Source organism: Triturus cristatus, chromosome 4_2 (assembly GCF_964204655.1).
Source record: "Triturus cristatus chromosome 4_2, aTriCri1.1, whole genome shotgun sequence".
NCBI lineage: Eukaryota > Metazoa > Chordata > Amphibia > Caudata > Salamandridae > Triturus > Triturus cristatus.
Window position 1 is genome coordinate 503,909,187 of NC_140586.1, and position 26,781 is coordinate 503,935,967.

Here is a 26,781-nt window from a genome sequence, read left to right on the forward strand (position 1 = left end):
CTGGGCTACTGCCAAGTTCTTGGGCCTCTCAAGCCACCCTGCGCAGTCTGCTTTTTCGCCCCTTTCGTGGCTACGGAAGGGGTGACCCACTACGTCCCCGCAGAGCAACATGCCGACGCAAGGTCCACAACCTTCGCATGGACGTGGGAACCACTGCCGTGGTTCTGGGGGCCAGTCCACCAACCTCACCCCTCTGCTTCCGCCTCCAAACCTTCCTAGTCAGACATTTCAGGCCCATCAATCGCCAGTGAGTGTCGGGATCTGTCATCACCTCCCCCACTGGCGCATCATCACGTCTGTCAGGTGGGATTTGCAGATAGTCTCAAGGGGCTACTCCCCCACCCACCCCACCGTCATGCCACCTCAGTACCATCGTATGTCTGAGGATCTGGGGCTTCTCCAGCAGGAAGTCACAGCTCTGTTGGCCAAGGGAGCCATTGAGCGCGTTCCTACCCCAGAAGTACGTCGTGGCTGTTATTCCCACTACTTTCTGGTACCCAAGAAAGACATGGGCCTGCGTGTTATCTTGGACCTCGGGAACGTCAACCGCTTCATCTGGAAGGAAAAGTTCAAGATGTTGATGCTCGCTCAGGTCTTGTCTGCCCTAGACCCTGGAGACTGGATGGTAGCGTTGGACTTGCAGGAGACTTACTTTCACATCCCCATCCTGCTGGCCCACTGGCATTACCTGCGGTTCACGGTAGGCCACGAGCATTTTCAGTTTACCGTGCTCGCCTTTGGCCTTACCAGCTCCCCTCGGGTGTTCACGAAAGTGATGGCAGTGGTCGCAGCTCATCTGCGCAGATCAGGGGTTCCAGTCTTCCCCTATCTTGACGACTGGCTGTTGAAGGCGGGCTCGCTTCAGACTGTCGTCTCCCACCTCCAGACTACGGCGGTCCTCCTGCATTTGCTGGGGTTCTCCATCAACGTGCCGCAGTCACACCTGACTCCTCTTAATCAGAGCGGTTCTGGACACAGCGCAATTTCGGATCCATCCTTCCCCGAACAGCAAGTCCGGGATATTCGGGCTATGATTCCGATCTTTCAGCCTCTATCCCAGGTTTCTGTCAGGATGACCCTGAGGCTGCTGGGCCTCATGGCCTCCTGCATCCTGCTGGTCGATCATGCCAGGTGGCATATGCGGGCTCTGCAGTGGGACCTGAAGTTCCAAAGGGCGCAGCATCGGGGAAATCTGTCTGATTGCGTCCAGATCTCGGAGGGCACTGCACGACAATGGCAGTGGTGGCTCACGAACCAGGATCGGGTCAACGACAGGTCCCTCTTCCTTCCCTAACCAGAACACACAGTAGTGACGGATGCATCCCTTCTGGGATGGGGTGGCCACATGGGAGAGGCGGAGATCAGAGGCCTCTGGTCTCCGGCAGAGTCCGGGCTCCTCATCAACCTTTTGGAGCTTCGGGCGATCCGTCTTGCACTCAAAGCCTTCCTTCCCTCTGTCTGGGGAAGAGTAGTGCAGGTGTTCATGGACAACACCACCGCCATGTGGTACTGCAACAAACCAGGCAGGATGGGGTCATGGACCCTATGTCAGGAGGCCCTCCGCCTCTGGACATGGCTGGAATATCGGGGTATATCCCTGGTGGCTCAACACCTGGCAGGTTCACTGAACGCCAGGGCAAACTCCGCTGCAGGTACATGATGGATCACGAATGGCGTCTTCACTCGGAGGTGGTGCAAGGTCTCTTTCAGCAGTGGGGAGAGCCTTGGTTAGATCTATTCGCCACCGAAGAGAACGCGCAATGTCAGCAATCCTGCACGTTGGAATTTCCAAGGCGGCACTCTCTAGGCAATGCTTTTCTTAGCAAGTGGAGTTGCGGTCTGTTGTATGCCTTTCCGCTTATACCATGTCTGCCCAGAGTGCTGAAGATCAAGTGCAACCGGGCCCAAATCCTTCTTGTGGCTCCGGATTGGGCACAAAGTCTGGTATCCCGAGGCGCTGCATGTAGCCATCAATACTTCAATCCGTCTGCCTCTTCGGGAGGATCGTCTGTCCCAGCAGCAGGGGACGGTCCACCACCCGAACCTTTCCAACTTCACCTCTTTGCGTGGAGATTGAGCGGCGGCAGTTGACTATCATTTGACTTGCCTCCCGAAGTCTGTGATGTAATCTTGGCAGCCAGTCGTCCCTCCACTAAGAGGGTATACGCCTGACGATGGAACAAATTTGTGGCATATTGCGCAGCATAGGCTGTGGATCCCCTTTCTACCCCTCTTTCTGAGGTTCTCTTCTTCCTCTTTCCTTTGGCCCAGCAGGGCTTGGCTCTGGGCAATGTCGAGGGCTATCTCTCTGCCATTTTTGCCTTTCTTAGGCTTCCTGATCAACCTGTTAGCCACCACATCTGCCAGAACAGTGAGTGAGCTTCAGGCTCTTTCATCCAAGCCTCCCTTTTTGGCTGTACAGCCGGACAAGGTTGTCCTAAGAACTCATCCATCCTTTCTTCCCAAGGTGGTCACCTCCTTTCATATTGGGCAAACCACCACTTTGCCCACCTTCTTTCCGCCTCTGCATCCTTCTAGAGAGGAAGAGAGGCTTCATCGTCTGGACCCAGAACATGTGCTTTCCTTCTACCTAGATCGCACCAAACAGTTCTGGGTGGATTTGTTGGGTATGTGGGTGCCAAGAAAGGTTGGGCCGTACACAAGCGGACCATCTCCAGATGGGTCGTTTTGTGTATTAAATCCTGCTATTCTCTAGCAAAAAAGGAGCCTCCAGTGGGGCTATGCACCCATTCCACCAGGGCGACGGCAGCCACTACTGCTTTGGGACAAGGAGTCCCTCTAAATGAAATCTGTCAGGCGGCTACCTGGGAATCTCTGCACACATTTACAAAACACTACTGCCTGTACAGCCAAGTCCGGCAGGACGGCTTCTTAGGCCGTTCTGTTCTCCAGGACTTTCTGGTGTGAACTTGGTTGCTTATATTGCTGGGGTATCTATTCTAAGGTAAGGAATCTAGAACGGTTTCTTTCAGATGAACAAGTTACTTACCTTCAGTAACGATAAATCTGTAAGAAACGTAGGCTAGTTATAGATTCCTTACCGCCCCACCAATCCTCTCCGTTCTGTGAACTGATTGCAAGGGTTAATTACATACTTTCAGGACCCTAGTTTTGTGCACCAGTGGTCAGTGTCTTGCATGGCTCTGCATTTCCGGCGCGTAAAGTCTTGTACAGAACTGACGTTTGCGCGCGAGGGTGGCATCTGAGTAGCTACCGCGACGTCATCCCGGCGACCACGACACAGAGCCGACCGACGCCACCTTTCCAAGCGCAGAGGTACTGCTGATGAAAAACTTTCCAGATCCAGGCTGACGCCTGGGGGTAATTCTAAGGTAAGGAATCTATAACTAACCTATGTTTTTTACAGATGTATCGTTACCGAAAGTAAGTAACTTGTTCATTTGGAGCAAAACGTTGACAATGGAAGTTGCAAAAACCTATAGATTGTACCATTAAATTATCCTTCAATGTTTTGGACGGTTTAGTCTCATGCACCTTCTTACACCGAGTAGAACACCGTCCACACTACCCTGGCTCTTTGTACTTTTCAATGATTTATTCTTGTATTAACTGAATGCAATATTTTTTGATCAGTTCTTGTTCTAAATTACTTTTTTAAAGGAACAAAACAAACATTCAAATCAAATCAAAACAAGCTTTATTCGATTTTAGAGGTTAAAAATCATAAAAGCAGCCATATTAAAAAGAAGTAAGAGTTTCAGCGTGGGATACATATATAGTTCATCAGTGCACGTCATATAAATATATGTTCCTAAAACCAAGTAGAAATTCATAAAGTACATGTAAACAATCTAAAATTCCTGAAACATGCCATCTCACTCAAAATGATTCCAGCCTATAACGTAGCTTATAATTTAATTACTTGGGCATTTACTGGTCCGCAACACACTCTTTAAGAAACCCACCATAGAACCAATGCAATAAAAATTTCCCAACATCTGAAGGTACACGAGGACGGGGCGGCATTGCCTCCAACCTCCTTGTTTTAATAAGGGTATTAACCATCTGCGCCTTTCGATGGTATAAAATTTACAGAATAAAATAGCATGTAGTGTAGTTTGTGTCGAGATGTTATCACAGGGGCATCGAGCAAGTTCCTTTGACCAGTCGTTGGTATCTGGATGGGTGATCAAGCGGTGGAAGGTCCCAAATCTAAATCTGGTCAGCAAATATCTGTCATATCCTCCTGCGACACATAATAGATATGGTTGGATATCACATGTTATGGTCATTATTTGGTGACCAACCACCGTAATTTTGTTCTTCTCAAGAGTTAACCTATTATCTTCTAGGTGGATCATACAATTTTTTTTAAATCCTTTCGGTTAATAAGGTTCATGTTTTCGGGTGAAGTAAAAAACTCTGGGTGTCCAATGTCCTGCAGAAAGTTTTTTACATATCTAAGCCAAACTATTTTGCTGGCATTATCAAATCTCATGGCATCCGTTATTTCCCTGTTGAGGCCGGTACCTGCTGAGGTCCAAATTCTATGCCACAACAGAATCGGTTGGACCTTGATTAAATCAGAAATGTATACAACTCCTACTTCGCTGTGGCAATTAAAAACTGGGGCACTGGCTGGAACTCCCAGGATGAACCTTAAAAAGCCACTTTTAATGCGTTGAATAGATATGCACTCTTGGAAGCCCCAAATAGCTGCCCCATAAACTGCTATGCTTGCGCATTTTGCTCGGTAGATTTTAAATAAAGTTTCAGGTGGCCTTGTCCCCAATTTCTTTGTAAAATTTATTACGCCCGCAATGGACTTCATGAAGAGTAAGCTCCTGGCCTTAACAGCTGGAGACCAAGAGCCAGATCTGCTAAAAAGGACGCCCAGATAACTGAACAGGTTAGTTGTTTCCACCCGACTCCCGCCCGCCTGGTAACTATTGTGGCTATTTTTCTTCCCCCCACAAGCCATGACAAAAATTGTCTTTGCATTCAGTTTTAAACCGAGCCTATCCATGAAACCAGTGTAAAAAGAGAGCATCCTCTGTAGGCCAACCTGGTTGCGGGCCATAAGCACTGCGTCATCAGCATAGAGGAGAGAGGCTATCAGGCGCGCATTTACTATTGGGGGATCCCTGGTGTGTGACACCAACTCCTGTTCCAGAGCATTAGTATATAGTGAGAACAAGAGAGGTGCCAATACACAACCTTGCCTTACGCCCCTCTCCACCTTGAATGGCGCAGTGCACTCGCCCTTTGTTTCATAGCGGACTTTTGCACTGGCTCCAGTATATAACTGTCTTAAAAACTGGATAAAAACAGAATCGACTTTTAATTCGTTGAGAACTACCCACAGCTAATAAGCTGTATTACACCATCAAAAGCAGCTGTGAGATCAACGAAAGCCAAATTTAGTTTCTCTGGCTTTGCCTGTGTATATTTATCAAATAAAATACTGAGGTTCAAATCTGCTCATTGGTTCCTAAGCCAGCTCTAAAACCATATTGGACGTCACTTAAAATACGTTTTTCTTCTGTCCATACTTGTAATTGGTCTAAGACAACCCTGCCTGCTACCTTCATTAGGGAGTCCAACAAGGATATCGGGCGGTAGCATACAGGATTCTCCCGTTCACCCTTTTTAAAAATAGGAACTATGATTGATTCAGACCAGGTGCCTATAAATCCATTTTCACTACAAGCTTGTAAAACCCAAGTTAAAATGGGGCCCTATACCTCCATGTTTGACTTATAAAGATCTATAGGTATCCCATCAGGGCCCGCAGCCTTGCCGCCCCTACTTGTCTTTACTGCCGCGTTAACATCTTTGAGTGAAATATGCAGGTGAATAGGAATACATTTCTGCTTTACCCTCTCTGTGTCTTGGCTCTCATCTACTTCCTCCACACCTCTCTGTTTCGAGTAGAACTCTTTTTGTCTGGACCCTTGTTGGCGGACGCCGCTTGTTGTTTCCTTGGCCCTGTGGACTTGGGCTTGGTGCTGCGGACCTGGGCTTGCTGCCGTTCCTACATCTCGCCGCACCCGCTTCGCGGGTGCTGCTTTGTGCAGCTGGTGGTGACGCTGCGAGGCGGCTGGGTGGCTCAAACAGGGGAGGAGCATCGCGCTACAGGGGAGGAGCATCGCGCTGCAGGGACTCACTCTCCCAGGAGTCCCTGCACGGCCCCTGACACCTGGCCTGCGCAATCTGTGAGCCCCGCCCCCGGTCCGCCATATCCTATACTTATTTGGTTTTACTCCACGCTTCGAGGGACGCGAGCGGGACGTGCCGGGAGAAGCCCGGGACAAGGGCGGGACCGTCTGTGGCCGTCAGGGGCCGGGCTGGGCCATTTCTCGAAGTCGCCCTGGCAAGGAACATTGATTTGTCCCTTCGTATCCGGTGATATTTGCTTTCCCCTGTGAGACGCACTCAGGTTTCCCCTCTACCCCTCTGGGTAGTGCGCTGGTGTAAATTCGGGCCTGTTGTCCATCCTCAAATGCCAATGGCAACTCGCTCGAATAAATTGCGTAGAGGGGGGGGGGGGGTGACTGTGTGAGCGGCACCATGGATCAATTTTTAACGCGTGCCTTTTCCATTGTAGAGAAGGAGATTGCCCTGACGGAGCGTAGACTCTCTCGGGAATCTCTTACCAACAAACGCTCATCCCTGGGCAACCTGGCACTAGCCTCATTTCCTGTCCATGTTCCTGTTTCCCTGATTGATGATCCTTCACCTCATGATGACCAACGAGTTAACAGAATTGGGGCAAGCCTGGATAGGTTGTCTCGAATTGCCCAGGGTGGTGTTAACTTAATAGACCCAGATAGTCCTCTAACACTCCAGCTACCCTGTCCCGCAGACACAAACTTTCCTGTGCCTCAGGCCTCTAATATTCTGTCCCCTCGGCCGGATTTTCAAGCACAGGTAGTGGGGGGAGCTGCTCCAGTCAAAAGGAAACGTGTTGTCAGCCCTCGTAGGGGGAATTTGCTCACACCCCATAATAAGCTAAGGAAGAAAAATCTTCATAAGGGGGTTGCATTCTGGAAGAGCCCAGGGGTGGGGTTAGATCCCTTAAAAAATCAGCAGGCAGTAGCAGGGGTGAATAATCTCCAGCAACAGCCGATTGTAGGATTAGATCCGGCCTCACACTTTGCTGCGCCCTCGGAGAGCCTCTTGCTCCCTAAGTTTGAGTGCTTAGTGAAATCACTGATATTCCCGGTTATAGAGAGGTTAAAAAACTGTCAGAGCGGGTGGATGCCTTTGAACAGACTGTCCTTGACAACTTTTTCTCGGTAAAATCCTTGATCAAATTGCACTCAAATTAGAGAGGATGGGCAATCTTCTCACTTTTCACCTGGGCCCCCTGCAAGGAGTCCGGGTCTAACATTAGTTACAGTGGGGAAGACACAGGTTGTAACTGGGGAAAGCATGTTGTGTAAAGCCACTCTGCATCCGGGGGGGGGAGGTACTAGGGTTCCCACCTATGGTTAATAAAACACAGCCCAAAACCATTGGTAACCTGAAAAAACCCACCAAATCTGTTATGAAGACCACAGATCATTCAAAATTGGGTGTAGTAGCTTTGGCCAAGAATACCAATACTTCCTGTAGCACTCTTGTTGGCGGGTCCTGTCCAGTACCCTCAACCTCTTCTGCCATTTTAGTATCGAAAGTGCAGGAAAGAGGGAAGAAGGGGACTATAACTGCACCACATGTTAACCTTCCCCCTGGCTGTCAACCATTTGTGGTGGTCCTCACTGGGGTCCCCCCATTAAATCCAGGCAGTCAAGAGTCGTATGCTGAGCTAAAAAACAAAACAGTGTTTTGGCTCAGAGAAAATAGACCTCTACCTGGCGATGTTGATGGTCTGGTTATTCATGTGAGACGGGTTGGTTGGGTCGGCAACAGGCCAAAGAACCAAAAGGGAGATTGCATCCTAGTTAATTTTAGGGACCCGAGAGTAGCTAGGCTTATTTGTAGCCAGGAGTCTGACCGTGCACTTTCTGCCATTAGTACTTGTGATCTTGGCTACTTTTATCGGCCCTTACCATCGTACTGGCCTGGTAAACAGACTAACTGGGAGGGTAGGGGCTCTTGGTACTCCCGCTATGATACTCTCGACCCCAGTCTCATGTCTCGGAACGTCGGCCCTCGCCCATATTTATTGTGGCAGGGTTGCTGACGGGATGATTATGGAGCGGCCAACCCGGGTCCTCCGGGAGCCGCTGGGGCTACATGCAGTGACTTAAGCGTTTCAGTATGCTTCGAGCCCCTTTGTGTTAGTGATCCTTTCTCACTTCTCTCTTTGGCCCCTTTGCATAGCTGCCAGAATGGGGATGCTCCTATTGGATCCAGCAGTGTTGCAAATGGAGTTGAGTCGGCAGCAATTGATGTTGAAAGCAACCTCATCTCCTCTAGGCCGACTCATGACTCCCTCCTATCTCATGTAGTGCAAGCCCCCAGCATTGCAAACCTTAAGGTTCTCAGCTGGAATGTGGCGGGCATAAGCCGTAATCTGGAGCTGCCTAATTGGAACTCTTTTATTGAGTCCTTTGACATTTGTGCATTCCAGGAGACTTGGTCTGTAGAACCTCGGCACAAAGTGGGCTTTATGACCTTGTGTGTTGCCGCAAGCACATCCACTACGGGAAGGGGGCGCCCGTTGGGTGGGCTACTCATCTGGGTGAGACTTTCTTTGGGTTTGCACGTGAGGCAGCTGAAAACTAATTCCCCCGACTTAATGAGACTGTCTGTGAGGGGCTCTCGTAGTGGCAGTCCTCTGGAGATCTTTAACATCTATACCAGAAGCTTAAAAGGAGGTTTACCATCCCCGACCTTAGTGGCCTTGGAGGACGGGCTCAGGGAGTGCAACTCGAATTCATACATTCTAGTTATGGGGGATCTTAACTGCACATACGAGCCACTTACAGGGGACGATATCCTGGATACCCTAGGTGAGGACACCCGTAGAGGTATTCCGCCCCTCGATATAAGTCCAATCAAGAGATGGTCTCAACGTGCATTACAATTGAATGCACTCACACTGGAGTTTGGCCTAAGGGCGACCAATGGGAGATCCATCTCTGATCAGAACGGGGCACATACTTATAATAGGGTTGGACATACATCTAGGATAGATTACATCCTCTTAGATTTTAGTCTCTGGTCTCATTTGGTAGACATGGAGGTCGTTGCATCTACAGATAGCGACCACAACCCACTTTCTTTGAGCCTAACCCCCTTATGGTGTAAAAACATCAGTCGTGAAACCCCTCCTGTCACCGGAGAAGTCTGCCCTTCGAATTGCGGGAGGCGGTTAAAATGGGACAAGTTTGTCCTTGACGAGGAGAAGGTCACGGGCATAAGGGTAATCATGTCAAACATCTTACCAAGGTTATCAGCTGTTACATTAAATGCTGTCGAGGTTTCCTCCCTATTTAGTAGCACCATCAGATCAATAGGGGATCTTTTTGTTATCCCCACTCGAGTGGACGGCGATTGGAGGGCGTCTCGCCCCAAGGGTAACCCTGGCTGGTACTCCGCCCCCTGTCGGAAAGCGAAGCGGGAATTAATTATGGCAGTGAAGAAAGGGGACGGAGGGTTAGTGGCGGCCGCGCGGAAGAAGTACAGGTCAGCACAACAGGTCGCAAAGAGAGACTGGGAGGACAGGTTCTGGAGCGACCTGAAATCCGCAAGTGCAGAGAAAAATCCTAGGGGTTTTTGGAACGTAATTGGAGCCAAACACAGGCCCATAGATTCGCTCATTACTTGTAACATCTCTGAGGAGTCCTGGTTTGAGCACTTTTCTTCTCTCTACACCGTGAACATGGAAGATGAACTAGACCCTTTTGTCCCACCCATTTTTGGTTGTCATGACCCAGGGGCGGATGTCCTCTTCACAGCTAGGGAGGTTGAACACTCTATTAAATCCCTTGACCCGTTGAAAGCTGCAGGGCCGGATGGTTTGCCTGGGGACCTATTCCGCCTTAATTCGAGAGAGTGGGGGGTTCTTATTGCTTCCTTGCTTAATGCATCTAGGCTAGGAGCTTCATTCCCAGAGTCATGGATGGGTGCAGAGGTCGTCCCGATCTTTAAGAAAGGGTCCCGGGATGATCCAACTAACTATCGCCCCATAAGCTTGATAGACTCATACCAAAAAGTGGCAGGGAAAGTAATTCTGAGTAGGGTTCTTCAATGGGTAGAAGAGAATAAAATATTGTCTGACTTCCAAGCAGGCTTCAGGGCTGGCACCGGGACCATCAAAGTCATTTCGACTGTTGATGCTTTACTGGAAGGTGGTAGTGATAGGCAAAGGCAGTCTGTATCTGGCATTTATTGACCTGCGGACTGCCTTTGACCTAGTACCCCGGGAGCGCCTGTGGCGTGTCTTGGCAAAACTAGGCATGCCCCGTACCTACTGTGTCTAATAATAAAACTCCGTGAGAACAACTTCGCGCAGGTGAGGTGGGGAACCCAGGGACAAAGGACTGCTCGTATTAAAGTTAGCAGAGGTGTGCGTCCTCGCTCCCACCCTCTTCTCACTTTATATAAATGGGGTAGTGGACCATCTCCTTAAAATCCCAGCTGATACACCATCCTTGGCAGGGAGGAAGATCCCAACCCTACTATTCGCTGATGATACCCTGCTAATTTCCAAGACCCCGGCTGGCTTACAGAATCTCTTGGATGGCTTTGATCAATTCTGCGAGCTAACAGGGTTAAAGATCAACACTGGCAAAACCAAGTTCCTTGTTTTGAACCCCCCCAAAAAACTTGGACGGCCTCCAGTGCTTAACATGGCTCCTTTGGAAAGGGTCAAGGAATTTGATTATTTGGGCATACGCCTTCTTGATAATATGAAGTGGGACATCACCTCTACAAAATGACCTTAAGCCATAAAAGGGTGGTGGGAGCTCTTCTGAATGAGCAGAAGGCATCCTCTATGAAACCTATCGCCCCGTTGCTCGACATTTATGATGCTAGAGGCGTGAGTGCGGCGCTCTATGGAGCGGAGCTATGGGGCGCTCAGAATATGAGCCAGTTGGTGTGCTCAGAGAATAACTTTCTGAGGGGCTTGATGTCCCTTCCTAAGAGCACTCCCACTCTTCCCCTTCTGTTGGACATGGGGTGTCGTTCCATCCAGGACCAGGCCAGGCTGCGTCCTCTCTTGCTGTGGGCTCGCCTGTGGAGGGTTCCGGAACTGGCCAGGAGATTTTAGGCTTGTCTGGATGGGCAAAAATAAGGTGGCTAAGGGACGTGAAAAGCTTGCTGACAGATCTTGGTCTTGAGGGGGCTTGGCACTCTCGGTCTGCCCCCCTCCCAAAGCAGTCTTGAAGAACTTGTACTGGTCTTGGGTAACAAGTAAAAAATACCGATCTTAACCTGTGCCTTGCCTCCAGGGATTTTTTGCTTGTAAAGGATGTGGCAGTTCGAGAACTTTACTTGGACCTTATTAGAATCTCCAGGGATAGAGCCCTGTTTTTCAAGTTCAGAACTGGTGTGTTGCCGGTGAGAATATTGACCGTCCGGTGGAAACCTCCGGCCCAAACCACACCCTACTGTCCTTTCTGCCCGTTGAAGACAGTCGATTCCCCATTTTTTGTTTGTATGCCCTGTCTACAAAGCGCCCCGCGCTAGGTGGCTAAAGCCACTGTGCAGGGAGTTGGGTACTCGACTATGCAGCGTCGCCCTGCGAATTTTGAGCTCAGATACCCGGCCGCTGTATTTTTGTGGCTTAGCCAAATACTTAAGCTGGGCATGGCTTTTCAGGGCAAAAAGGCTTTTACTAATTGCTTAATAATGGTCCCTTGATTCGACCTGTTTTAGTTACTTATTGTTTGTTTTTATAGGTCTTAATTAACTTTGTTGTGTTTTTATTGCTGTAATGCTTTTTAAGATAGTTTTTTATCGAAATAAAGCTACTTTGATTGATTGAAGTCTATCCAGGTACTTTCCTCGATTGCCACCTCAATTGATGGTGCATCCAGATTATTATTTAGGAATGGAGCATTCACTGCCAACCAAAATTTTGAGCTATCTTTGCTCTCGGCAGCCTCACAAAGATTCTTCCATGCATTATCTTTCAACTCGTTCATCCTATTTTTCCTAGCTGGGTTATATAACTTTCTACAGGACCTAATCTCTTACCACTCTATGCAAGGCGCTCTTTAATTTTGAATAACATCTAGTGCAGTTTTTATCAAACCAACCCTTCCTAAAGTTGCCTGTGCCTTTACATTCCGCAGATAACGTGCTTTTGACTATCTCGGTAATACTCTTAAAAGCTTTTAAAACATCGTCATGTGTTGGGCTATCACTTAAACATATGAGAATTGGATCTAGTGCCTTTGTGACTATTTCTTTGTTTAGCTCAACAGGATCCCGGCTAGTCCAGCGGATTGCGTGGCCAGTTTTCCTTCCCAATTCTATATTCTGCACCCATGCTATCTTATTACACTGTTTCCGTAATAGACTATTTGAGAAGACTATATTCATTCTGATTGCCAAATGATCGCTCATAACATTTTGGTGGATTTTATACCCTTTTACGTGGCTTACATGACGATTTGGTATGAAAATGAAATCGATAATTGATTTCGCACCTCTACCTATGAATGTATAGCCAAAATCCACCTTAGGTGTACATAAGCGGTTTGAGAATCCAAGATCGTATTTAAACATAGTCATTAAACAACTCTCGTTTGTCTGAGGGTTGGAAATGAGCCGGGGGATCATCCTTGTCCAGGGTTAGGCCACACTTCCCTATATCGGCAAGAGGGCACAAACTAGTATTAAAATCGCCCCCCCAGATGGGGATAAAATCAATATCACCTGTTAGTTTTAAGTTGTTGATATCCTTACTGAGCTTCTCTAATAAGGTTCCCAACTGGTCCTTTTCCACGTTATTATAAAAGTTAATCAGAGCTAGTATGCTGTTCAACTCCATATATATTAAAACGATTTGATTATATATTTCTGCACTCACCATCTCAATATTACGTGCCCTCAGCAGATTTGAAACACAAACACATAACCCCCCTTTCGGCCTTCCACTGGGTGATGGAATTGCGGGTATATGGTATGTTTTAAAACCGGCAATGTGTACATTATTTATTACCCAGGTCTCCTATAAACACAAAACATCAAAATTACTGATAACATTTAGCCAATCTGGGTCGTTCGCTTTTATCTTTATTCCTGCAACATTCCAGAAACAAATACTACACTCTCCTGCCCGATGGTCCATTGTCTCCACAAGAATCCCCTCAGGAGCATTATTCCTTATTGGGTTACTTTCTCCTTCGTCCGCTTGCTCGCCAAAAATCAGGTCCTGCGCTGTTGGTACGCCTGATTTTTCAATAGGAAGGAGGTGCGTCTTCCTAGATGGAAATTTACTAGTTAGTTGTCATTCATTCTCGTCCAAAGTGGATAGAGGCCCAAATCTATTTGACACTTATAGATTATAGCGAAAGCCATCCCTGTTCCAACCGTGGGAGCCTTGATTTTTGAAGGTTTTTGTGGATGGCGAGCGATAAAAGAAGTCTAGTTGACAAACTTGGATACTAGTGGCGGTTAGAATAGAATGGTGTATTCTCAATAGGATCTCTCTAACCAAAGCCGGAGATCCTAACGAGAGCACTATGCAGTCTCCTACGTAAAATTTACTATTACCTACCCAATCAATTCTCCTCACCATCTTGAATTCCCTAAAGAGTGCATTTGTTAGGCCTGTCCTATTTCCCAACCAGTTTAGAGTTTTGTTTCTTAGGGCAGGCCAAGTTTCCGTTGCTGCTATGTCTAATTTGGGAACATTAGCTAAAATGATTGTATACGGTATAGCAGCCGGTGGAAGATTGAGTGTTTGAGCTCTGTTCCTTACCCCAGAGACATCTGGCGTCATATCTATACTTTCCCCGCCCTTCCGTTTTTCAAATGCTTTTTGACTTTCCACACCCAACTCTTTATGTCTAGATGGCTTACCCTCTAGTGTGGTACTGTTCGGTGTAATTGCAGGTACATTTTGGTACAGATCCTGGCAACCTCCCTGTTCTTTGACTAGTGTTGCACTTCTATCAAGTTGTAGTATTGTTTTTTTTTTTTAAACTGCCTTTTCTGCGTGTCCACGGGCACCTGGTGGCCTCTGATTTAATGCACCCTCTATTTGTGTAGTATTTATCTGGGCCGCTAGCACTTTGTCCAGGCATGTTTCCATTTTGTCCAGCCTGCTAGCAAGACTATTTATTGCATAACGGCCTCCTTTAGGTCTTTGATGACTGTATATAAATTTACCAATTCACATGTAGGTTCACTACAAGGCTTTTTCCCCCTTGGGACACTTGCAATGCCTGCTTCCTTCTGCGTTTTGTTTTTAACGCCCTTCAATTTCCCCTGCAGCTTTTTTGAGTGGGTTTTAATTAGTCTAGGAATTGGCGTAGGAGTTGGGTGAATTACAACTACATCTTCTATAATATCATTTGCTAGCTTCAATTTAGGTAAATTGCAGGTATTATTTGGCGGAGGTAAGGGGACACTTTATGTTGTCCCAGAGAAGATATCATCATTGGTTTCTTGGATACAACCTTTTTTTTGTTGGACGCGGACAGCATAATCGAGAAGATCTTTCTCTGTCGCCCCTACATCACTTTGCACAATATTATCCATTGTCTTTTGCTGTGATAATGATGGATCCAATGTTTCAATATTTAATGTTTCAATATTTAATGTTTCCTCCACAGAGATAATCTGTCTTTCTATATCCCCGACTGCCCCTGTCAAATAACTCAAGTGTCATATTGACCTTCCTGTTTTTGCTTGGTACTTTCGGCGTGTGGCTCGTCGCCTGCTTCCTTTTCCCCATGCCGAGCTATATATTTACCTGCAATATTTGTAAGGTTATGATTACGAAAAGACTCAAGGGAGTGAGCGCCCCGCTGGTACACTGGCTGAGCGCTTGCTCGGCCCTACTAAAACGTGAAATACAAAATGTTTTTGTCCTTTGATAAAGATATCCACAATCTCCAGGTAAAAGCAGTACCAATACTTCACAAGGATTTTACAGATATCCTTCACTCATTATTAAAAAAAAAAATCATAATTGAAAGGTAAATTAAACCGTTAAAAATGCATATGGTCAACAGTATTGGGTCCAAATATACTAACAACTAGAGTTCTTACGTTGCAGGTTACAAGTCATCAATTCGTACCAAAATGGGTCAGACTTTAGCCACTAATAAATGGAGGGGCGCTCACACAAAGCAAACAGCAAGAAGTAAGCACAGTACCTTGCACATCAGTCCAGTTTACAAAACGGTGGCCTTAACGTTAGGGAGGTGGCCCTGCCCTGGCTCTGTCTGGCGATGACAGGCAAGGACGGGCCCGCCCTTGGCCCGGGCTTCGCCCGCGCGCGTCCCGATGGTCCTCAGCGCTTTTGAGCGCGACTGCTGGAGTTGCCTCCTTCCTCCTGGGATCGTGGCAGCCTGGGTAGTGTAGTCCGCTATAAAGTGCTGGTGCTTACTGGACAGGGTTGCGCGTCCCGCGCCGCGATGGTCCTCGGCGCTTTTGAGCACGACTGCTGGAGTTGCCTCCTCCCCATACAATAATATGTTTTTGATGGATACTTCTACATGAAAACTCCTCACCTATTTAATATCACTCTGCACCTGGTTGAATCTGGAAATCTTTCAACGCTCTTCCACGTCCGTAGGAGGCTAATTCACATCAGGATAATGTCACTGGAGACAACCCGCACCTTCCCCAGTGTATTAATGTACATTCCCTCTTTTTTTCTGCGCTCGCTAAATGAAAACCAGAACAGCTCGACATGATTTTTCACGTTTTTGTTGGAATTTTTTTTTTCTACAAAACCAGTTTGGATGTTTCTTCCGACAGTCACGATTCAATCCCGGTTTTGATTGTAGTGGACAAATGTTCATCTCTGATCCACATGTGTTCTTTAGGTACTTTGGGTTCAAAGCATGGCTGCAGGTCTTGCAACAAGTGCATCCTCATGCACTTGAAGGCCATCGAAGAGCGCAAAGCCAGTCTATTTGCTTGCGCACATGACCACACTGTGGCTCAATGCTGGTCGCCTTCAAGATCAGCCTCCAAGTCCTTCTTCCAAGGACAGAAAGGAAAAACAAAAGAAGGCACGAAGATGGAATGATGACCACCGCTCAATGTCAATTGAGATACTGAGTAGGTCACTCTTGTGTAATACGCCCCCATCTGTCATGCTCTGAGCTAGTGGATATCACTTCAGTCAAGGAGACCCCTACAGCAGTTCTACCAGCTCTGGTGCCTGCTTGAGGGCCTGTACCCACCTCCCTGCCACCTATACCACACTGCTGTGACTTACCTGACATTTTTGGTGCCATGCGCCAACCCAAACTTCATCCATTTGATGGTAAAGTTTCAGGCAAGCTGGGAACCCCTCTAGTGCATCTCTGGACTCCATATAGGGAGCATACATGGGTCCGTACAGGGCTCTGCATAGACTTACACCGGCAAACCCTTCCCTGGTGCCATGTTACCTCACAGGTTCATGGTAAGTTCCAGTGCTTTTTGGAACCATTCCAGCGCTAAGACCCCCACCGGTTGCCATTCCAGCTGCGCCAGTGCTGCGGACACCATTACTGCCTCTGGAGCCAGTCTCCTGATGAAACAAAAGGTAGTTTACTGAAGTCCTACATAGATGCTCAGATGATAGTTGAAGAGACAAAGCATGAGCATGAGTTTCAGCTAAACACCTCTCCCCAACATTACTGCCACACCTTTTTGGCTCCAATTGAAATTGGGTCCAAATGCCATAGGAGATGCCTCCCAACACTGACAGCAGAAGTAAGGCGACCCTTGTGTTGCCATCCCCTTCTTTGGATACAGCTTACTAATTGGCCTTACAAAATGCCAGTGGCTTAGCCACATTACTTTAAATTAAGATGACGCGTCCCTTTGGGCCAGAGCATTTTGAAGTAAAGTACTTTCAAGCAATTTTTAGGAAGGCGGAAGTTGTCTTGCTGCTGCCGTTAGCGAAGTCTAAAATCTTAAGGGAGGTTCTGCAGCTGGCAAATGCTGCATCAGAGCCTCTGCTGCCACTTAAATAGGAATTACTTGACTTTGTAATAATGATTTGGAACAAGCCCTCATCGACCTGTACTATAAATATGTTTGAGAGCCAAAAGGTACAGTCCTGCACCTAAAGAACTGTCTTTTCTTTCAGCTCACGAATCACAAGAGACCTTTTTGGTGCAAGCAGCCTCATGCAACAAACCAAACCCTGGAGCTTTCTCTTCAGCCCTACCAAATACGGAATTGAATACGATGGAGGATGTAGGCAAAAGGGTATTTTTGGCAGGAAGTTTGGCTGTCCCATCACTGATTACCACTCGCCTGTGTGCATGGATGTGGGACATGGCTGTCATTGATGTGCCAAAGCTGCTGGACCACTTCTGAGACCAGTTTGCAGAAGGGGTGAAAAATAGCCAGGATTGACTCTAGGTAGATCATTAGGGCATGCCTGCACATGTTGGACTCGGTGACCCAGTCCATAGGCTCTTCGTGACCCTGCCTAGAATGGGTAAGGTCAGCTGAATTTTTCAGTGATGTTCGAGGCATTGATAGACCTACCATTTGATAAGACATGTCGCTTCGTGGAGATAAAGTTGACGCTACCTTGGAGATGTTTAAAGACAGCACAGCGACGGCCAGCTCTTTGGGTCTTCTGTCGCCAATCCTATACTATAGACCATTTCGAAAGTTTAGGGACTTCTTAGGAGGTTTCAATTTCTGCAGGCCCACCCAACTGGTCCAACAACCAAACCTTCTGCTTCGCCAGTACAGAGGCAGGGAGAAAGGGTAGCCAAGTAGCCCCTCACCTTCTCTCGCGTAACCTAGGAAGCCGCCTTCACTTCCCTTGAAGGAGAATGTGGAGGCGGTTGCAGGACTGGTATCTGCCTTTCCCTAGGCCTGGAGGAGTATAGCATCAGATGGTTGGTTCCTACAGATTGTAGAAATCGGTTATCCCCTACCATTTCTATGAGCTCCTTCCTGGATCTCTTCCAGTCGGAGGATAATCTGTGGCTCCTGCAGCAGGATATGGCAGCTCTGCTGCTGAAAGTTGTGGAGTTGGTTCCAGAGCAGGAAAGTGGACATTGGGGCTATTCCTGGTACTGATATCTGGACTTTTGGTTGGTGAAGGAGCTTTTATGATAAGGTAGGTTATTTCACCTTCCTCCAGGTGTGGCCAAAGTAGTGACTGACTCATCCATCCTGGGGGTGGTGTGCATTTGGTGCAACTGGAGATCATTAACACTTTGGGCAGTTTGCGTGACCATAAAGGCATTATTCCCTTCCCAGTCTGCCAGTCCAGATCTTGGCAATCAATATGACTGCAATGCGGATTCATACCAAGCAGGGTGGGGTGGGGTGGGGACTCATCTTTGTCGGGAAGCTTGGAGGCTCTGGTCAAGAGCGCACCAATACAGGATATGGCTAGTAACAAACCATTGGGACAAGTCTCTTCACACCAGGGCTGACAGCAGCAGTCTGCGTCCTCTTGCCTATCATGAGTGGAGTTCTCATCTACACCTTTTTGCAGTCCTCCCTGTTGGACATGCCCTTCGGTGTGAATTGTTGAGGAACAAGACTGATTCCTCTTTAAAGTGTTTAAAGGAGAGCGGGGCTATTACACACTCATTGGGGCTTTCTGCTCCTCCACACTAACCACAACAGTTTCACTGCTCCTTTTGTGGCTTTGGCCACAATGCCCCATACTGCCGGCCTGTCCTGCCTCCACAGGGAACCCAGCAGTTTCTCTGTCGGCCATGGTGCTCACCGCCGCGCAACCAAGGTCAACCAGCTGATCAGCCGGTCACCCCTACCTGCCAAGCACCTTTAGCTTCATCCAGTGGGAGCTAGAATCTCATATTTCTATCTGGACTGGCAAGTAATTATTTTAGACAGGTGAGTTCTACAGATTATTTGTAAGCACTGTGTCTTACACTTCCTTTTGTCCCTGCCACCCAAATTACTGTCCACCGAGCAACTGACAGAGGACCATCTCTCCGTTGTGCAGTTGGAAGTGCAAGATTTTTTGGCCTCGGGCTACTGAAAGCATGCCAGGAAGTGGCCCGAGCACCAAGTAATTATCTTGGTGGCGAACCACTTGGCAAGATCGTTCGATGCCAGGGTGGGCGTGCCCAGCTACTGGTGCCTAGTAGATCTCAAGTAACAATTACACCAGGATGTATTGAGAGATCTCCTCCATGTCTGGGGAGAGCCCTTTCTAGATCTGTTCGCCACTGCAGAGAACCCGGAATGTCAACTCTTCTTCGTGTTGGCGTTTCTAAGGCGACTCTCTTGCTCTGGGATGTTTCGCCTCATGTGGAACTTGGGACCCTTGGATACTTTTTCACCTGTACTACTGCCCCGTGTTCTCAAGACCAGGAACGACCAAGTCATCATGGTGGCTCGGGTTAGGCACAGAGAGTTGATATCCAGAACTCCTTGGCTTGAGCATATGTCCTTCGATCAGGTGCCTCTCTGGGAGAGGATCTGCTGTCACAGCAACAGGGCTGGGTTATGCACCCAAAACTTTGCAGTCTCCACCTCCATGGTTGGACATTGAGCGGCAACCGTTGAACTCTTTTGGTCTTCCTTTGGAGTTGGTTGATGCCATCTTGGCAGTCAGGGGTCCCTTGACAAATTGTATATCGATGTTTGAACAACTTTTTGGACTTATGTAGCACACGCTAGACTGATGCCCTTCAGGCCAAATTATCTGATGTTCTCTTGTTTTTATCTCTTGTTTTTGTCACTTGCCCTACAAGGTTTTGCTTTGGCACAGTTAGATTCTTTCGGCTCTTTCATCTTGCGAGTTGCCAAATCAGCCCTCCTAGCTTAAGTCACCAGTTGTAATGTGATTTTTTTGAAAGGGCTTCAACACGTGTTCTACCTTCATCTCTGGTGATGCCCCAATGTGACCTTACTTGATGTGCAGTCCGTTCAACAGCTTTTCAGCTGCCCCTTATGGCAACTTATCATCTAGTCTGTGTTGCTCCTTACCATCTGCACAGCATGTCAGTGAGCGTCAGGGTCCTTGTATAAGCCACCATATACCACCACCTTCCCAGACAAACTGGTTCTGTGGACATGAGGATCCTTTTTCCACAAGTTTTGACGCTGTTCCATGTTGTTCAAACCATCAACCTGCCAGCGTTCCATGCTCTGCCTCATCAGGAGAGACTTCATCGTTTGGACCCCATGAGAATGCAGAGTTTCTACATAATCGTACCTAAGAACACAGTGTGAATGATCAGCTCTTTGTGGTGTTTGCCGCTGCAAAAAAGACAAAGCGATGCAAAAGAGTCCTCTCCCGTTAGATCTTAGTCTCCATTAACATCTGCTACTTATTGGCTAACTAAACACCTGTGGAAGAATTGCATGCTCGCGCTACCAGGGCCTAAGCTGCTATAGCTGTATTAGCATATGGAGTCTCTGTCTTAGACATGTTCCGGGCCACTACATGCGCATCCTCCATACGTTCACGAAGCACTATTGTCTGGACAGTCTGGTTTGTCAGGAGAAGTCTTTGCCTGCTCGGTCCTGCAGGATTTTAAAGTTTGTCCATTCACAGACCCGTCTCTAATATGTACTGCCTGGATATCTATTTCAAAAGGTGAGTAATCTGCAGCTAGAAGGTTCTATCAGAACAACAATTTACTTACCTGTGGTAACTTTTTTTTTTTCTAGTAGAGGTGCCATCTAGCCACAGATTCCTCACTGACCCTCCCCATTCTGTGATTGGACTCTATCGCTTAATAAGATCCTGAGTCTTTGAATCTGCACACCGATCACAACCAATTCTCCCTTGGGGCTTTGCGTCTGGGGGTTTCTCAAAAGCAACTGATTTCCACACCGATTGTGGGGCCTATATTGGCCCGCACATTTCCCCCTCGGAACAGCGTCAATACAGAGCTGCATGACACCACTTGACGGTGTGCCGAGGTACTGCTCAGAAGTGTCCGAAACCACTGACACCTGGGGAATATTCAAAAAGTGAGTAATTTGTGGCTATAATAGTCTTTATTAGAAAGACTGTTACTGAAGGTAAGTAGCTTGTTAATGTGTCAATTGTGATTGAAGTTAGTATGGGTCTAATTCGGAGTGTATTTGTATTAGTGGGTAACTATAAGTTAATTAAGTTTTGTAGAGTAGTACTTTGTTACTTTCAAATGGTGCATGATTCTGCTCTCCCCATGGATGCAAACGAGGTGCACTGTTAATCCGCTAATGCAGGTGTGATTGTTTCTTTTCATTCTTATTGAACTCTTCAAGCATTAAGGACTTGGAAGTCACTTCTCCGTGCAACCTTTACAGTTTTGTGGTTACATCCTAAGACCTGACTGCTAGCAAACATATAGAGCTCGCACCATGGGCCAGTCCAAGCAACTTTCTACCGTCCATCCTCAGTCAAATGGATCATATCTGTATACCTATATTTTGCCAATGTTCTCAATCCCTTTCTGAGCTTGTGTGAAAATTTAGAAGTGCTGTGTTAGTCACAGGGATGCAGTATTGGAAAGGAGAGACTCCAAATGCCCCCCCCCCCCCCCCCTTTGTCCACACCGGTGGCCAGTTTAAGACTTTGGGTTCCTTCAGACTAGGTGGATGTGCAACTAAATAAAGAATTGAAAGTGCTGATCAAACACTGTTGTTGGGTCTATGGCCATTTTAACACTATTTACTGTCCCAGTCAGTGGCTTTTATTTGGATCGACTCTCCTTGCCAAAGCTGGATACAGAATGTGTGGCATCAGTAATGCAACTCCTCTCCATTTATGAAGTGTTTTGTGATGGCCAAGCCCTTGACCACTGTTTTGTTCATGTTTTTCTTTAGTCGGACCACTGCTGGAACTGGGTTGAGACAGCACAACCCAAAACTACTTGCTCCATTGAAGGGGGTGTAAATTCAGACACAAAACAACTGGCTTATTTGGGCTGATACAGGGTAGGAGGAAGAAGGGAGAGCAGCACATGCAGGAAAGGGGAGTCAGCACTTGTTTTTAATATTATCCCTATAGAGCGCCGTATTAATCGAAAGTTGCAGAAAGACGGGGAAATCTTCTTTCACAGACCTGGTGGGAGCTGTGATCAAAGGTCTCAAATCTGAGCGTCTCTGTGCAAAAGAAAGGTCCTCGTGGTAGAACATGGAGAAAATTGGCCTGAAGTTCTAAGGTGAACTGGCCAGGTTCTGGAGTATTCCTGGCACTCTAGCTACCTCTACTTCACTCGTCAAGAGCAGGTCCTGTCCTCCATCCTAGTTTACATTCCCTTCCCCTTCACGGAAGATAGTCAGGGTGCTTGCCTTTGGTTTAGCCCTTCTTTGTGCCTTCAGCAGGTGAACTTATAATTGGCTCATAGGTCAGCTTATATACAGAAGAAGTTTCAATTAGCAACAAGCCAAGTATCCACTCACGTTTAAAGTTACACTTTCAGTTCTGGAGGGGTCCAATCCAGGCTAAGTGCATCCTACTGTAGAGGTGGTGCAGGTCTATATAAACTAGTTTTCCAAAGTGTACGTTCTCTCCAGTTACCTTGATAATGACAAGCATCCTTGATGACTTGGAAAGATATAATCATGTGTGCTTCACAATCAAATATATGGTGAACTATTTTTGCACTTTTTTGCTGACTTCTCAAGATGTTATTTTAGTTCAGTATTTATTTGTCCTAAGCACTGATATGAACTGCAACCTAATACTAGTCTATGAGAAACTAAAGGTAAATCGACAGGAGCTAACCGCAGTAGGCCGATCAAGCCTGATAGTTGTGATAGGCATTTTTTATTTGTTTTCACATTTGGAATGGTTACTAACTCAAGTGTATTATTTCACTTGGAAATTGAATCTTGTATTTATATTTTTGTTTGGTTTTTTAGAGACAAAACTTTGAGGAAGATAGAGCAGCCTGGCTGAAACAACAATTTTTGAATATGACTGCTCTAATTGAGTTCAAGAATCCCGAACAAGGAAAATCGCAGTCTGCTTTCTCAGGAAGTAAGTGTTTTTCAAAAATGTAAGACCATGATCTGTTTTTAAATGCAATGTAGTAGAACATTCCGAGGCTAAAGAGTCGTTTTAATTGAAGGCTTTTTTTCGCAAAAAGGAGTACTTAGATTTAAATTGTCAGTTTTCTAGACTATAATAATCTTTTGTTTCCAAGCATTAAATCTCTAATAGATTCACCTGCTTGAGTGTTCCCCGACATCTGGCTGGATATCCTTGGTAGACCATGTTCGAAGCACTGCCTACTAAGGCACTTTTATTGAAAACAGCCATAAACCACATATCACCTATCAACCTTCTTTTATGATCCTAAAGCTGACCAATCGGATGGCTAGGCGGTGAGCTCTGATAGAGGATCCAGCTACAATGTTTCTACCACTCTTTTGGTTTGAGGAATACTCACAAGCTCTGGCACTTATGGAGAGCGAAATATCAACATCTTAAAGTCCAGCACTTGAAATTTAGGAAGATAAATCTTCTTTTAGACTTGGTACACTCCTTCAACTTCTGAAGTGTTTTCAGGACTACTTTAGCCTGAAACTATGTCAGTCAGTGGTGCCTGCCTCATGGGGTGAAATCTCTAGCTTCTTCGGCTTCAGTGCCATTTTCTCTGAAGAAACCACTTCATAAAACTGATAAAAGACCTGCTTTGCAGCGATTATCTTAAATTCTTTTAAAAAATGCCACACCTCTGATATGATGAAAGGTTTCTCATGAATGAGTACATTTTATCATTTGACTGTTCTCCCTTCTGCTTTATTATAAAGGAACAGTGGTCCCATTAAATTAGAGTAAATTAAGGTGCCACAATTAGTACAATGAAAAATTGGGTTTTATGTTTGAAGACAATGCAGAGATAACTAGTAAATTACAGTAAATAGTGAGAAAAAAGTAAAACCGTGAGTTGGTGGCAGGGTAATAGGAAATCAGCCGATTTCCGGTACCCAGGCAAGTGATTTAAAAGGTGACTTTTTGGTGCTCAAAGGTAGTGGTTAACAAAAAGTCAGTAAGACATTTCATACTCCGACATTTCAATTTGCAATACAATGGAGTTTAGAAATGGTTGTCGACGACGTTTCGATCCCTTAGCGAGTGGTGGGATCTCTTCGGGACAGGAGAATGACAATTATTTGCCTGGGAGGTAGCCTAGTGGGGAGGGGGAGAAGAATAACAATATGCAAAGTTAGGAAGGGAGGTTAGAAAGAATAAAAGAAGGCGAAGGGAGAGTGGATTAAAATTGGAGCAATTAGTAATATACGAGGAGAGAGGAGTGCCACAAAGGTGGTGCAGAGAATTAAATTATCAAAGTGGAAGAGACTTACAGTGCCCGGAGCGGGAAGAGGATGATCCACAATGGGTGGTGTGTGATGCGCAAAAACGTCTCATACAACAAATACGAATGTTAGTGTTGAAGTCCGGGAATCGTAGAATGTTCAGAATTACGTGGAGGCGGGAAAATTGAGCCTGCAGGAGAACCAGAGAGTAAAAAGGGGGGTAGGGGAGTGCGTGAGCGCAAGTTACAAGTAGTAGTGAGTCGGGCTGAGGCTTACCAGAATTGCGGTGAGGCCCTATAAGTAGAAAAGTGGCCCGTCCGATACCGTCTCAGGCCGGGACTCGTAGGATGTTGAGAATCCGTGTTGGCGGAGAAGTGAACCTGCAGGGGAATCGGAGGGTGAAGAGGAGGTAGGGAAGTGCGTGAACGCAAGGTGCAAGGGGAAGTCAGGTGGGCTAAGGCTTACCAAGGTGACTGTGAGCCAATGGGAGAAGTAAATTGGTCCGTCAGATGCGAGCCAGGCCAGTTCTTAAATACGAATGGAGTTCCGAGGGAGCCGGAACGTGCGTAGTGAAGCGTTCGGAAATCAATGCAGCCTGTGGGGAGAAGGGCGGGATAGTGAGCAAGGAGAGGGTGGGGTGGTGGTTGAGGGACACGAAGAATTGGACTCACCGTGGGGCGGGAGCCCGGATAACGACAGCGTGGAAGGTAGCCGATAGTTCCGTGGCAAACCGTATGGTAACGCGAATAACCTGTGGGTGGGGCGCATCACACACCACCCATTGTGGCTCATCCTCTTCCCGCTCCGGGCACTGTAAGTCTCTTCCACTTTGATAATTTAATTCTCTGCACCACCTTTGTGGCACTCCTCTCTCCTCGTATATTACTAATTGCTCCAATTTTAATCCACTCTCCCTTCGCCTTCTTTTATTCTTTCTAACCTCCCTTCCTAACTTTGCATATTGTTGTTCTCCCCCTCCCCACTAGGCTACCTCCCAGGCAAATAATTGTCATTCTCGTGTCCTGAAGAGATACCACCACTCGCTAAGGGATCGAAACGTCGTCGACAACCATTTCTAAACTCCATTGTATTGCAAATTGAAATGTCGGAGTATGAAATGTCTTACTGACTTTTTGTTAACAACTACCTTCGAGCACCAAAAAGTCACCTTTTAAATCACTTGCCTGGGTACCGAAAATCGGCTGATTTCCTATTACCCTGCCACCAACTCACTCACTATTTTTTACTTTTTTCTCACTATTTACTGTAATTTACTAGTTATCTCTGCATTGTCTTCAAACATAAAAATTTTCATTGTACTAATTGTGGCACCTTAATTTACTCTAATTGAATGGGACCACTGTTCCTTTATAATAATGTTTACACCCTTGGTCCCTTCTGACTCCTAGGGTCTCCTTGTTCCTTATAATTGTTCTCCCTTCTGCAGCAAAGGATGTCCTGTCAATCTGCTAAACCGTGTAAGTGGGCCATGCCGTCATCTAAACCTTGTAAGTTGGCTAAGCTGCGCGGCCCACCACCCCAATGAATTTTGGCCAGGGGATGGGGTCCCCAGGGCCGAAATCAGCCCTGGGAGGAGAGGCCGCTTGGCCCCCCCATTAAGTTTTGCCTGGGCAATTCTGACACTGATGCTCATTTCATAAAAATTAAATCTCAACGGGAGTCATTTATAAATATGTGCATAGCAGGTGCACCAGGACAAATTATCTCCACTTTCTGGGCTTGGCAAAGCATGTGTGCACTCTGCAATTCCACATTGAAAAACGATCTGAAATTCTTGATGAAGGTGAATGCATCGTTTATCTGTTGGAGCACAATCTGTAGTTACTGTGACAAGTGGGTTCTTTATTGGTCTCTCCTGGTGAGAGCAGAGTCCATTGTTCTCAGTTTAAATGAGTAAGAGTGTTCAAGTGTGAAAAATCACCTCAATCTCCACCTGTTTGGCCTTGCCCCTTTCCCTTTAGTATGCAGTGGTCTTCCCACCTTTTGTCAGGATGATGGCATCCTGCTGCTGAAAAGGCCCCCAACATGTTTCCCGCTGATTTTGGGGACGTGTTCTTGATACCGTAGTGAATGAGGACAACTCCAACAAATAAAGAAGCACTTACTTTATACAGTTAAGTGGAAGTACGCTTGGTTGGTGGAGATTCGCCTCTCATTGTCTTAATGGGAAGATTCATGTTAGCACAAATTTCTGGATAAAGAAGCACTAGGAACACTCACATTGCCAAAACACACACAAGGTCGCTGGAGACTTTTCCTCCTGTCCATTATGCTGCTGTAGTGTAGAATATGCACTAGACATTTATCCAACTAGGTAGCACTTACCAATTATTTTTACAATACAGAGAGCAAGAGAAAATTAGACCAGTTGCCTTCTCCCAGTTTTAAGTCATTCCCAAAAGGCAACTGGAATGTTCAATGAGTTCTGGGGATAACCAC

General features: G+C 46.7%; 1 protein-coding gene across 6 annotated transcripts in view; it reads left to right on the forward strand.

Moving 5' to 3' along the window:
- SSX2IP (SSX family member 2 interacting protein) overlaps positions 1-26,781 on the forward strand; it is a 450,188-nt gene that overhangs the window by 375,307 nt on the left and 48,100 nt on the right. For all 6 annotated transcript variants that reach the window (XM_085602084.1, XM_085602087.1, XM_085602088.1 and 3 more), the window contains one exon: positions 22,921-23,038. In XM_085602084.1, coding sequence (XP_085458210.1) covers positions 22,921-23,038 — 118 coding nt within the window. The remainder of the gene's footprint in view (positions 1-22,920; positions 23,039-26,781) is intronic.